Source organism: Salvelinus alpinus, chromosome 9 (assembly GCF_045679555.1).
Source record: "Salvelinus alpinus chromosome 9, SLU_Salpinus.1, whole genome shotgun sequence".
In the NCBI taxonomy this organism is placed as follows: domain Eukaryota; kingdom Metazoa; phylum Chordata; class Actinopteri; order Salmoniformes; family Salmonidae; genus Salvelinus; species Salvelinus alpinus.
The window spans coordinates 8,874,134-8,887,945 of NC_092094.1; the positions used below are offsets into that span (position 1 = coordinate 8,874,134).

The 13,812-nt window shown below is 47.1% G+C and overlaps 1 protein-coding gene across 1 annotated transcript in view; it reads right to left on the reverse strand.

Annotated features, from left to right (window-relative positions):
- Positions 1–613: 613 nt before the first annotated feature.
- LOC139584239 (G-protein coupled receptor 22-like) overlaps positions 614–13,812 on the reverse strand; it is a 20,404-nt gene continuing 7,205 nt past the window's right edge. Inside the window, exons 3-5 of the mRNA XM_071415853.1 lie at positions 4,859–5,000; positions 3,623–4,651; positions 614–2,684 (exon numbers count right to left, since the gene is read on the reverse strand). Of these exons, the coding sequence (XP_071271954.1) occupies positions 2,505–2,684; positions 3,623–4,651; positions 4,859–4,996 (1,347 nt within the window). The 5' untranslated portion in view covers positions 4,997–5,000 and the 3' untranslated portion in view covers positions 614–2,504. The remainder of the gene's footprint in view (positions 2,685–3,622; positions 4,652–4,858; positions 5,001–13,812) is intronic.

Consider the following 13,812-nt stretch of genomic DNA (forward strand, 5'->3'; position numbering starts at 1 on the left):
CCTTCAATGCTGCAGAAATGTTTTGGTACCCTTCCCCAGATCAGTACCTCGACACAATCATGTCTTGGAGCTCTACAGACAATTCCTTCGAACTCATGGCTTGGTTTTTGCTCGGACATGTGAGACCGTATGTGTGCCACAGGTGTGTGCCTTTCCAAATCATGTCCAATCAATTGAATTTACCACAGGTGGACTCCAATCAAGTTGGAGAAACGCTCTGTCACGGTTCACCGCTCTCAAGGATGATCAATGGAAAGGTACACCTGAGCTCAATTTTGAGTCTCATAGGAAAGGGTCTGAATACTGTAAATATGTAAGGGACTTCTGTTTTTTATTTTTAATAAATTAGCAAAAATGTCTAAAAACCTGTTTTCATTATGTGGTATTGTGTATAGATTAATGAGGATTTTATTTTATTTAATCCATTTTATAATAAGGCTGTAACATAACAAAATGTGTACTAAGTCAAGGGGTCATGAATACTTTCTGAATGCACTGTATTTGTATTTTGTGATGTTTGCTGTTGTCTTGTACACAGGTCTCACTTGTTAAAGAGATCTCATTCTCAGTTTTCCTAATTCAATGGTGCATTTACTGTATACAAATACAAACATTCATTGAACACAACATTTATTATAAACATACAATGTATACAATGCCTACTTGTTCTATATATAATATGTATTCCTTATATACTGTACATGTCTCTCTCTCTATATATATATATTTCTACAGTTACCAAAAGCCATGCAATATCTACAGCGTTTATCAATGAACCCTCTAATGTACTTTGTTTTCAATAAATAGCAATAACTTATCCATCTCTGGTATTTGTACATTTACAGTAAATACACATACAGGTAACTGCCAAAATAAAGGAACCACTTGAGGAAATGAGGGATACAAATATATTGAAACCAGGTTTTTCCACACAGGTGTGGTTCCTGATTTAATTAAGCAATTATCACCCCATCATGCTTAGGGTCATGTGTAAAAATGCAGAGTTGCCCATTATTTTGGCCACCAGGGATAGAAGAAGAGATGACTTAGTGACTTTGAAAGAGGGGGTTTCAAAGGAGCATGGGGGATTTAAAGGGTTTGTGTGTGTGTATGTGTGTGTGTATGTTTGTGTGTGTGTGTGTGTGTGTGCGTGCTCGTGTTCGTTTCAGTCCCCAGATCTCAACCCAACTGAACATTTATGGGAGATTCTGGAGCGGTGCCTGAGACAGCGTTTTCCACCACCGTCAACAAAACACCGAACTGTGGCATTTCTTGTGGAAGAACGGTGTTGCATCCTTCCAATAGAGTTTCAGACACTTGTAGAATCTATGCCGAGGAGCATTGAAGCCGATCTGGCTCGTGGTGGACCAACAACATATTAAGACACTTTATGTTGGAGTTTCCTTTATCTTGGCAGCTACCTGTATATTTACATTGCTGCTTTGGAATGTGTTTCCCTTGTTTTTATCCCAACCTGATGAACCTAATAATTAGTCCTTTCTTAGAGTCAGTGGCGTCTGGTGACATTTTGTTTGATGTGTTTGATACCCTTCCATTTTTTCAGTGTCAGCCATTACAATGAACCTGTCCTCCAATTTCTCCCACCACCAGCCTCCTCTGCTTTGAGTTTTAAAGATTGCACTAGAGGACAAAACAGACCACGGCTGAAAGCAGCGTTTGGCCTTCCTCCACCAGCCTCCTTTGACCACAGAACGTCAGCAGTGCGACAATCCGACATGTTGAATCACCACCATCCGTCGCCACCCATCAGGTGATCTACTGTCAACGTTCCTTATTGTGTCGTCTTGCCCTTAAGTAGTTCATTCATTCAACAGAAATAGAATGACTAGAATTCATTCAACAGAAATAGAATGACTAGATTCTATGATTCATTCCATAGCATCCTCTGAAGACATTTCTGTCTGGTCTCGTTGTTCGGGACTTAAACCTGGGTCCAGCGACTGTCAACCCAACACCTTAGCCATTACACCAAGAGATCCAGTTTTTTTTCCTGGATCAAAACGGGACTTAGGTGATGGGCATGGTGGGGGGCGTGGCCATTTTGCGCATTTTGACAGAGATAAAATGTGCAGTTTTACATCACATTTCCTGCAATTCTACACATTCTGCCATGGCTTATGCTATCTGAGTGACTCGAACATCATAACAAATCAATGGGGGCCTCATGCCATGACTAAAATACTCCTGAATGCATCATTTTGGGAATTTTAAATTCTGCCTGACTGTCTAGCTTTTATTTCGCTGATTGTTAGTTCTCAAATAAAATCGTAGTTAAAAAATATATAGGTCTATTATCTTTTCGACATACTTTATATCTGTTTTAAGTTATTTAAGTTTACACTGAAAACCTTTTCTCATCCCGAAAATTATTCGTTTGGACATAGGCGGTCTGAAAAAAAACGTTTGCGGCCAGCCCAAGACTTTCCTATACAGACAAACCCCTGAGATCCGGACCTCTTGACAAGGTCGCTAAGTAATTACAGTCATTCCACAGCGTCCTCTGAAGACTGCAGACATTTTTGCCTGGCCTCGGCGTCCTCGTTGATGGTGACCTTCTTGTTCCTTTTGGGGTCAATCCAGGAGTTACGTATGACCGCGTTGTTGGGCAGCGGGTCGGCCTCTATGATGCTCACCACCCTCTTCTTCATCTTACTCTTCAGAACCTTAAGATAATATCAGATAACATAAGATAAGATAAGACAACAGAAGATAAGATTAAATAACATAAGATAACATAAGATAACTGAAGATAGGATAGACAACAGAAGATAAGATATGATAAGATAACAGAAGATATGATAAGATAACAGATGATAAGACAGCATAAGATAAGATAACAGATGATAAGACATCATAAGATAAGATAACAGAAGATAAGATAGTATCAGATAAGATAACAGATGATAAGACAGCATAAGATAAGATAACAGATGATAAGACATCATAAGATAAGATAACAGAAGATAAGATAACATAAGACAAGATAACAGAAGATAAGATAGTATCAGATAAGATAACAGAAGATAAGATAGTATCAGATAAGATAACAGATGATAAGACAGCATAAGATAAGATAACAGATGATAAGACATCATAAGATAAGATAACAGAAGATAAGATAACATAAGACAAGATAACAGAAGATAAGATAGTATCAGATAAGATAACAGAAGATAAGATACCAGAAGATAAGATAAGATATTAATTTATTAATCTCCAAAGGGGACATTTGATTGCACCAGCCAATAGATGAACAATATCTACACCAAACAAATACACAATAAAAACACAACAAAATAAACACACTACACACTAAACACTACCCACTAAACACTACACACTAAACACTACACACTGAAAGCATCGTCAACAGGCTGTGATCTGGGCTGTGGTGTGGAGTGTGTGTGTGTGTGTGTGTGTGTGTGTGTGTGTGTGTGTGTGTGTGTGTGTGTGTGTGTGTGTGTGTGTGTGTGTGTGTGTGTGTGTGTGTGTGTGTGTGTGTGTGTGTGTGTGTGTGTGTGTGTGTGTGTGTGTGTGTGTACATGTGTGCGTGCGTGTATGTGCTTTTGTGTGTGTACGTGGCAGAAGTGGGTGGGCAAACCTTCTGGAACTTCTGCCTGGTGAAGGCGTAGAGAAGCGGATGGAAGATGGTCGTCCCGTATGCCATGACCAGGAAGCCCAACCGCAGCTTGACCGTGAAGTCGCTGGGGCCTACGGTCAAGATGACCGTGTTGAGGGCAGTTATGGGAGTCCAGCAGAGCAGGAAGGTCGACACGATGAGCAGCGACATCCTGAAGACTCGTTTCTGGCGTTCTCGTCGCTCCCGGTGGCGTTTAACCGCTCGTCTCAACGCAATGATGAGGGAGACGGAGGTCCGCATGCCCATCGGGGGGAGAGCACGTCCGCTGGGCTCGGATGGGTCCGTGGCCCCGTCCGTCGCCTGTGACGTCATAGCCGTCATGGAGGGACGTTTTTTCCTCCTGGCCTTCTTCTTCTGCGACGCTGTGTGAAAGCGTGTCCCAATGCGGATGTTGAGCGCTTGGAGGATCTTGGAATAGGTGACGAGCATCACAACAGCAGTGAAGAAGAAGATGGGTATCTGGACCAGTAGGTGATAGTAGAGTCCTAACTCTGTGTAGTATTGGTTGGTGTGGGCCACTGTGACTACATCCGTCAGAGTCTGGTTCAGCTCCGACTGGCCTGGGGCGAAGAACCCCACCTCCATGAAAGGCACCAGGAAACTGAGGAACGACAGCACCCAAATGGTGGCCAGCAGAGCCAGGGCTCGGCCCATCGTTAGGACTCTATTCGCCGGTTTCACAGAGATGTCGTACCGGTCCAGGGTAATGGCGAGTACGTTGGCTGCCGTGCCGACACTAGCGAACGACACGCACGCCTCGTGGAAGCAACAAACCAAGGCTGTATCCCCCTCCAGAGACAACAGCAACACCACCACGGTCAGTGGGATACAGCAGACACACACTAACACATCCAGGACGTGAAGGTTCATGGTGACGATGTTGGAGACCGAGGAGATCAGGTTGGACTTCATGCAGTACAGGGCCAGCACGGTGAGGTTGGAGCTCAGGCCCAGCACGATCTCCAGCATCAGGAAGCCGGTCAGGGACACCTGAGTGAATGAATGAATGAATACTTTACAGTCCCGTATGGGAATTTGTCTGGCAACAATACAGGAAATACTGTTAAAAAGCTGTTTAAATAAACATTTCTCCAATGATCATGATTTTATTCCAGGTGTAATCCCAATATCACGTAAATACAGCACATATCCCATGACCTACTTCAGACAGACATACAGTATATACTGTAGGTGTACCTGGAAGGAGATGGGGTAGGGGTATGGGTAGGGCGTGGCTGGAGACATGGTTCTGCTGATGGGCTCGGCTGCATTGTCGGTGACGGTGACGTTGCTCATGGTTCCTTCTTCTCTCTCCAGAGGGGGAAGGATATGCATTATCCTGTAGAGAGGGGAGGGAGAGGGGGAGAGACAGGGATAGAGAGAGAGAGAAGGAGAAATGTAGACGGGGAGAGGAATAGAGGAAGAGAGAGAGGAAGAGAGAGAGGAAGAGAGGAAGAAAGAGAGAGAGAGAGGGAGAGAGAGAGAATGAGAGGAAAGGGGAAGGAGAGAACGAGTGGGATATAGAGAAGGAGCAAGAAAGTGAAAGAGGGAGTGTTTGTGAGGAGAGGAGGAGACAGTAAGGGAACGAGGGAGTGTTTGTGAGGAGAGGAGGAGACAGTAAGGGAACGAGGGAGTGTTTGTGAGGAGAGGAGGAGACAGTAAGGGAACGAGGGAGTGTTTGTGAGGAGAAGAGGAGACAGTAAGGGGTTTGATTAGAAGGTCCACGCTCATCTGAATCTCAAACACTGCTTCCCTGCAACTGGGACATCAGATTCTATGACACAGAATGAATTAATACTTTTATGAGTGAAATCCTGGCAGTGGTAAAACTGCCAGTTGTCAAATAATTAGGAAACATTTTCTGGGTTTAAATGAAAAAAACAAAAATGCTGAGAAGCGTGCCAGAGATTTTAAAAGCAGAATATAGTTCTAGTTTGTACAGAGCATTGATAATGATATACACTGAGTATACAAAACATTAGGAACACCTGCTCTGTCCATGACAGACTGACCAGGTCAATCCAGGTGAAAGCTATGATCCCGTATTGATGTCACTTGATATATCCACATCATAAGTGTCGATGAAGGGGAGGAGACAGGTTAGCCGTTGGTATGGGGAGGTTCTAAGTTGACATATACAATTGTTTTAAGACGGTCGTACTATGGGTCATTTCTCTATTTGTTTTGGAATGTTAGAACCCCTTATTAAGGTATACATTTCAAAATATATTATTATTTGATAAAATATTGAATGGCCTTTACTACTATAGCGCAGAGAAACTCATTGAATAATACATTCATGAATGGCAAAAAAAATTAAAATATCTCATAAGGAATAATGTTTTGAAGTGGTTGTCCTATAACTAGAAGACATAAGAAAGCTCAGGAAGTATTGTTTTGTATTTTTTTCAACATACTTAACCCCTTGTTTTTGGGTAGGCACAAAAATACCTTCAAACGCTGCAGACATTTTCATGTGAAGACCGATATTCAGGATGTCTCACGGTGTGACAAAACACCGTTCTAGCTCTGTCACGGTTCACCGCTCTAGCTCCGTCACGGTTCACCGTTCTAGTTCTGTCACGGTTCACCGTTCTAGTTCTGTCACGGTTCACCGTTCTAGCTCTGTCACGGTTCACCGCTCTAGCTCTGTCACGGTTCACCGTTCTAGCTCTGTCACGGTTCACCGCTCTAGCTCTGTCACGGTTTACCTCTCTAGCTCTGTCACGGTTCACCGCTCTAGCTCTGTCACGGTTCACCTCTCTAGCTCTGTCACGGTTCACCCCTCTAGCTCCGTCACGGTTCACCGCTCTAGCTCTGTCAAGGTTCACCCCTCTAGCTCTGTCACGGTTCACCGCTCTAGCTCTGTCACGGTTCACCCCTCTAGCTCTGTCACGGTTCACGGCTCTAGCTCTGTCACGGTTCACCCCTCTAGCTCTGTCACGGTTCACCGCTCTAGCTCTGTCACGGTTCACCTCTCTAGCTCTGTCACGGTTCACCTCTCTAGCTCTGTCACGGTTCACGGCTCTAGCTCTGTCACGGTTCACCGCTCTAGCTCTGTCACGGTTCACCCCTCTAGCTCTGTCACGGTTCACCGCTCTAGCTCTGTCACGGTTCACGGCTCTAGCTCTGTCACGGTTCACCACTCTAGCTCCGTCACGGTTCACGGCTCTAGCTCTGTCACGGTTCACCACTCTAGCTCCGTCACGGTTCACGGCTCTAGCTCTGTCACGGTTCACCGCTCTAGCTCTGTCACGGTTCACCCCTCTAGCTCTGTCACGGTTCACCGTTCTAGCTCTGTCACGGTTCACCCCTCTAGCTCTGTCACGGTTCACCGCTCTAGCTCTGTCACGGTTCACCGCTCTAGCTCTGTCACGGTTCACCTCTCTAGCTCTGTCACGGTTCACCCCTCTAGCTCTGTCACGGTTCACCCCTCTAGCTCTGTCACGGTTCACCGCTCTAGCTCTGTCACGGTTCACCGCTCTAGCTCTGTCACGGTTCACCTCTCTAGCTCTGTCACGGTTCACCGCTCTAGCTCTGTCACGGTTCACCCCTCTAGCTCTGTCACGGTTCACCCCTCTAGCTCTGTCACGGTTCACCGTTCTAGCTCTGTCACGGTTCACCCCTCTAGCTCTGTCACGGTTCACCGTTCTAGCTCTGTCACGGTTCACCGCTCTAGCTCTGTCACGGTTCACCGCTCTAGCTCTGTCACGGTTCACCTCTCTAGCTCTGTCACGGTTCACCCCTCTAGCTCTGTCACGGTTCACCTCTCTAGCTCTGTCACGGTTCACCCCTCTAGCTCTGTCACTGTTCACCGCTCTAGCTCTGTCACGGTTCACCTCTCTAGCTCTGTCACTGTTCACCGCTCTAGCTCGGTCACGGTTCACCGCTCTAGCTCTGTCAAGGTTCACCGCTCTAGCTCTGTCACGGTTCACCGCAGATGCGGAAGTGCGAAATCGGCGGATGTGGTGGATTGAGACTTAAACTGATGGAGTTTGATGGGGATTTTTGTATTATGTTATTTAGATGGACGCACCAGTGAGGCAATCGACTCTAGAGGATAAAAAATATTTTTTTTTAAGCATTGAGACAATTGAGACATGGATTGTGTATGTGTACCGTTCAAAGGGTGAATGATTTGAAGACAAAATATTTAGGTGCCTTTGAATGGGGTACGGTAGTTGGTGCCAGGCGCACCGGTTTGTGTCAAGAACGCTTTCGATACCTTGTAGAGTCCATTCCCTGAAGAATTGAGGCTGTTCTGAGGGCAAAAGGGGGCAGGGTTCAACTAAATATTAGGAACGTGTTCCATTTAGCAAATACTTCTATTTAAAGCGACTTACAGTAATTTTAAAATGTTGTATTTAACCTTTATTTAACTAGGCAAGTCAGTTAAGAACACATTTTTATTTACAATGACGGCCTACCCCGGCCAAACTCGGACGACGCTGGGCCAATTGTGCGCCGCCCTATGGGGCTCCCAATCACAGCTAGTGGTGATACAGCCTGGAATCGAACCAGGGTCTGTAGTGACACCTCTAGCACTGAGATGCAGTGCCTTACACTGCTACACCACTCGGGAGCCCATGTGCATATGTTTAACATAGTCCCAGGAAGAGAATCAACTATCAGGGCATCGCAAGTACCATGCTCGACCAACTGGTCTACAGAGGACCGTGCTCTACCAACTGGTCTACAGAGGACCATGCTCTACCAACTGGTCTACAGAGGACCGTGCTCTACCAACTGGTCTACAGAGGACCGTGCTCTACCAACTGGTCTACAGAGGACCGTGCTCTACCAACTGGTCTACAGAGGACCGTGCTCTACCAACTGGTCTACAGAGGACCATGCTCTACCAACTGGTCTACAGAGGACCGTGTTCTACCAACTGGTCTACAGAGGACCGTGCTCTACCAACTGGTCTACAGAGGACTGTGCTCTACCAACTGGTCTACAGAGGACCATGCTCTACCAACTGGTCTACAGAGGACCGTGCTCTACCAACTGGTCTACAGAGGACCGTGCTCTACCAACTGGTCTACAGAGGACCGTGCTCTACCAACTGGTCTACAGAGGACCGTGCTCTACCAACTGGTCTACAGAGGACCATGCTCTACCAACTGGTCTACAGAGGACCGTGCTCTACCAACTGGTCTACAGAGGACTGTGCTCGACCAACTGGTCTACAGAGGACCGTGCTCTACCAACTGGTCTACAGAGGACCGTGCTCTACCAACTGGTCTACAGAGGACCGTGCTCGACCAACTGGTCTACAGAGGACCATGCTCTACCAACTGGTCTACAGAGGACCGTGCTCTACCAACTGGTCTACAGAGGACCGTGCTCTACCAACTGGTCTACAGAGGACCGCCCTCTACCAAATGGTCTACAGAGGACCGTGCCGTGCTCTACCAACTGGTCTACAGAGGACCGCCCTCTACCAACTGGTCTACAGAGGACCGTGCTCTACCAACTGGTCTACAGAGGACCGTGCTCTACCAACTGGTCTACAGAGGACCGTGCTCTACCAACTGGTCTACAGAGGACCTTGCTCTACCAACTGGTCTACAGAGGACCGTGCTCTACCAACTGGTCTACAGAGGACTGTGCTCTACCAACTGGTCTACAGAGGACCGCCCTCTACCAAATGGTCTACAGAGGACCGTGCCGTGCTCTACCAACTGGTCTACAGAGGACCGCCCTCTACCAACTGGTCTACAGAGGACCGCCCTCTACCAACTGGTCTACAGAGGACCGTGCCGTGCTCTACCAACTGGTCTACAGAGGACCGCCCTCTACCAACTGGTCTACAGAGGACCGCCCTCTACCAACTGGTCTACAGAGGACCGTGCCGTGCTCTACCAACTGGTCTACAGAGGACCGCCCTCTACCAACTGGTCTACAGAGGACCGCCCTCTACCAACTGGTCTACAGAGGACCGCCCTCTACCAACTGGTCTACAGAGGACCGTGCTCTACCAACTGGTCTACAGAGGACCATGATCTACCAACTGGTCTACAGAGGACCGTGTTCTACCAACTGGTCTACAGAGGACCGTGCTCTACCAACTGGTCTACAGAGGACTGTGCTCTACCAACTGGTCTACAGAGGACCATGCTCTACCAACTGGTCTACAGAGGACCGTGCTCTACCAACTGGTCTACAGAGGACCGTGCTCTACCAACTGGTCTACAGAGGACCGTGCTCTACCAACTGGTCTACAGAGGACCGTGCTCTACCAACTGGTCTACAGAGGACCGTGCTCTACCAACTGGTCTACAGAGGACCATGCTCTACCAACTGGTCTACAGAGGACCGTGCTCTACCAACTGGTCTACAGAGGACTGTGCTCGACCAACTGGTCTACAGAGGACCGTGCTCTACCAACTGGTCTACAGAGGACCGTGCTCTACCAACTGGTCTACAGAGGACCGTGCTCGACCAACTGGTCTACAGAGGACCATGCTCTACCAACTGGTCTACAGAGGACCGTGCTCTACCAACTGGTCTACAGAGGACCGTGCTCTACCAACTGGTCTACAGAGGACCATGCTCTACCAACTGGTCTACAGAGGACCGCCCTCTACCAAATGGTCTACAGAGGACCGTGCCGTGCTCTACCAACTGGTCTACAGAGGACCGCCCTCTACCAACTGGTCTACAGAGGACCGTGCTCTACCAACTGGTCTACAGAGGACCGTGCTCTACCAACTGGTCTACAGAGGACCGTGCTCTACCAACTGGTCTACAGAGGACCGTGCTCTACCAACTGGTCTACAGAGGACCATGCTCTACCAACTGGTCTACAGAGGACCGTGCTCTACCAACTGGTCTACAGAGGACTGTGCTCTACCAACTGGTCTACAGAGGACCGCCCTCTACCAAATGGTCTACAGAGGACCGTGCCGTGCTCTACCAACTGGTCTACAGAGGACCGCCCTCTACCAACTGGTCTACAGAGGACCGCCCTCTACCAACTGGTCTACAGAGGACCGTGCCGTGCTCTACCAACTGGTCTACAGAGGACCGCCCTCTACCAACTGGTCTACAGAGGACCGCCCTCTACCAACTGGTCTACAGAGGACCGTGCCGTGCTCTACCAACTGGTCTACAGAGGACCGCCCTCTACCAACTGGTCTACAGAGGACCGCCCTCTACCAACTGGTCTACAGAGGACCGCCCTCTACCAACTGGTCTACAGAGGACCGTGCTCTACCAACTGGTCTACAGAGGACCATGCTCTACCAACTGGTCTACAGAGGACCGCCCTCTACCAACTGGTCTACAGAGGACCATGCCGTGCTCTACCAAATGTGATTGTGACGCCCCTATGGGGTAATGTGATTGTGACGCCCCTATGGGGTAATGTGATTGTGACGCCCCTATGGGGTAATGTGATTGTGACGCCCCTATGGGGTAATGTGATTGTGACGCCACTATGGGGTAATGTGATTGTGACGCCACTATGGGGTAATGTGATTGTGACGCCTCTATGGGGTAATGTGATTGTGACGCCACTATGGGGTAATGTGATTGTGACGCCCCTATGGGGTAATGTGATTGTGACGCCTCTATGGGGTAATGTGATTGTGACGCCACTATGGGGTAATGTGATTGTGACGCCCCTATGGGGTAATGTGATTGTGACGCCTCTATGGGGTAATGTGATTGTGACGCCTCTATGGGGTAATGTGATTGTGACGCCACTATGGGGTAATGTGATTGTGACGCCTCTATGGGGTAATGTGATTGTGACGCCCCTATGGGGTAATGCACTACACAGGAAACAGGGTGACATTTAAGGATGTGGACATAATTGTGCTTTTCCTTCAAACAAGTTTTTCTGCTGCTTCACGATCAATCGAACTTCAGGTTCTGAAGGATAAAGCCTGGAGCACCAGGCAGAAAAAAGCGATTTTATTTTCAGAGACTTCACAATAGCAGCAGCAGGGGAAGTGGTAATAGCAGCAGTAGCTTACGGCAGTCTGAGAATTATATGTAATAGAATTATTGTCAACATAAAATAGTCACATAATCATAAATATAAAAATAATATAAACAACTGACCGCCCCTCCCCCCTTTAGCTCTGACTGGCAGCTACCGTATTGAAGAAAATGTACTTTCATATCTGTAATATGTGGTTGTCCCACCTAGATATCATAAGATGAATACACTAATTAAGTCGCTCTGCATAAGAGCATCTGCTGAAGGACACATTTTAAATGTGAAAAATGTAAAAAGCTTTTATACCAATTTTCAGTATAATTAGCTTCTAAAATACACCCCTTCAGATTAGTTACTTCGGCTATTTCAGCCACACCCGTTGCAGACAGGTGTATAAAATTGAGCACAAAGCCATGCAATCTCCATAGACAAAAATTGGCAGTAGAATGGCCTTACTGAAGAGCTTGGTGACTTTCAACGTGGCACTGTCATAGGATGCCACCTTTTCAACAAGTAGTTTGTCAAATTTCTGCCCTGCTAGAGCTGCCCAGGTCAACTGTAAGTGTTGTCATCATGACGTGGAAACGTCTAGGAGCAACAACGGCTCAGCTGCGAAGTGGTAGGCCATACAAGCTCAGAACGGGACCGCCAAGTGCTGAAGCGCATAGCACATAAAATGTGTCTGTCCTCGGTTAGAACATTATTTACCGCGTTCCAAACTGCCTCTGGAAGCAACGTCAGCTCAAGAACTGTTCGTCGGGAGCTTCATGAAATGGGTTTCCATGGCAGAGGAGCCACACACAAGCCTAGATCACCATGCGCCTTCCCAAGAGTCGGCTGGAGTGGTGTAAAGCTCGCCGCCATTAGACTCAGGGGCAGTGGAAACGAATTCTCTGGAGTGATGAATCACGTTTCACCATCTGGCAGTCTGATGGACGAATCTGGGATTGGCGGATGCCAGGAGAACGCTACCTGCCCCAATACATAGCACCAACTGTACACACCTGGATCTCACTCTCTCTCTCTCTCTCTCTCTCTCTCTCTCTCTCTCTCTCTCTCTCTCTCTCTCTCTCTCTCTCTCTCTCTCTCTCTCTCTCTCTCTCTCTCTCTCTCTCTCTCTCACTCTCTCTCTCTCTCTCTCTCTCTCTCTCTCTCTCTCTCTCTCTCTCTCTCTCTCTCTCTCTCTCTCTCTCTCTCTCTCTCTCTCTCTCTCTCTCTCTCTCTCTCTCTCTCTCTCTCTCTCTCTCTCTCTCTCTCTCTATTCAATTCAATGGGGCTTTATTTGCATGGGAAATATACATTGGCAAAGCAAGTGAAATAAACTCTGTCTCTATATCTATAGCGTTGTTTTTGTGATGGTGGGCGCGTTGATGACTGGATCACAGATAAACTCTGGGAGCTTCTGATTCTCCTGTTCCTGAACTCACGGTATTATTCCCATGCGTGGCAGAAGCCACAGCCACTACTACAGAGGCCGTCGCACAAGAAAACAAGACAAAGATGCTTCCTCTTCCTCTACAGTGGGTCTGAATTCCCTGAATGCCAGCCTGTAAAGTCAAAATAATTTAATGCAACTGACTTTACAAATCCTTTAGAATCCAACTGTAGACTGTAGAATCGAACACTAGACTGTAGAATCCAACTGTAGACTGTAGAATCCAACAATATACTGTAGAATCCAACACTAGACTGTAGAATCCAACTGTAGACTGTAGAATCCAACTGTAGACTGTAGAATCCAACTGTAGACTGTAGAATCCAACTCTAGACTGTAGAATCCAACACTAGACTGTAGAATCCAACGGTAGACTGGAATCCAACTGTAGACTGTAGAATCCAACTCTAGACTGTAGAATCCAACTGTAGACTGTAGAATCCAACGGTAGACTGTAGAATCCAACTGTAGACTGTAGAATCCAACAATATACTGTAGAATCCAACACTAGACTGTAGAATCCAACGGTGGACTGTAGAATCCAACACTAGACTGTAGAATCCAACGGTGGACTGTAGAATCCAACTGTAGACTGTAGAATCCAACGGTGGACTGTAGAATCCAACTGTAGACTGTAGAATCCAACGGTAGACTGGAATCCAACTGTAGACTGTAGAATCCAACTCTAGACTGTAGAATCCAACTGTAGATTCTAGAATCCAACGGTAGACTGGAATCCAACTGTAGACTCCAGAATCCAACGGTAGA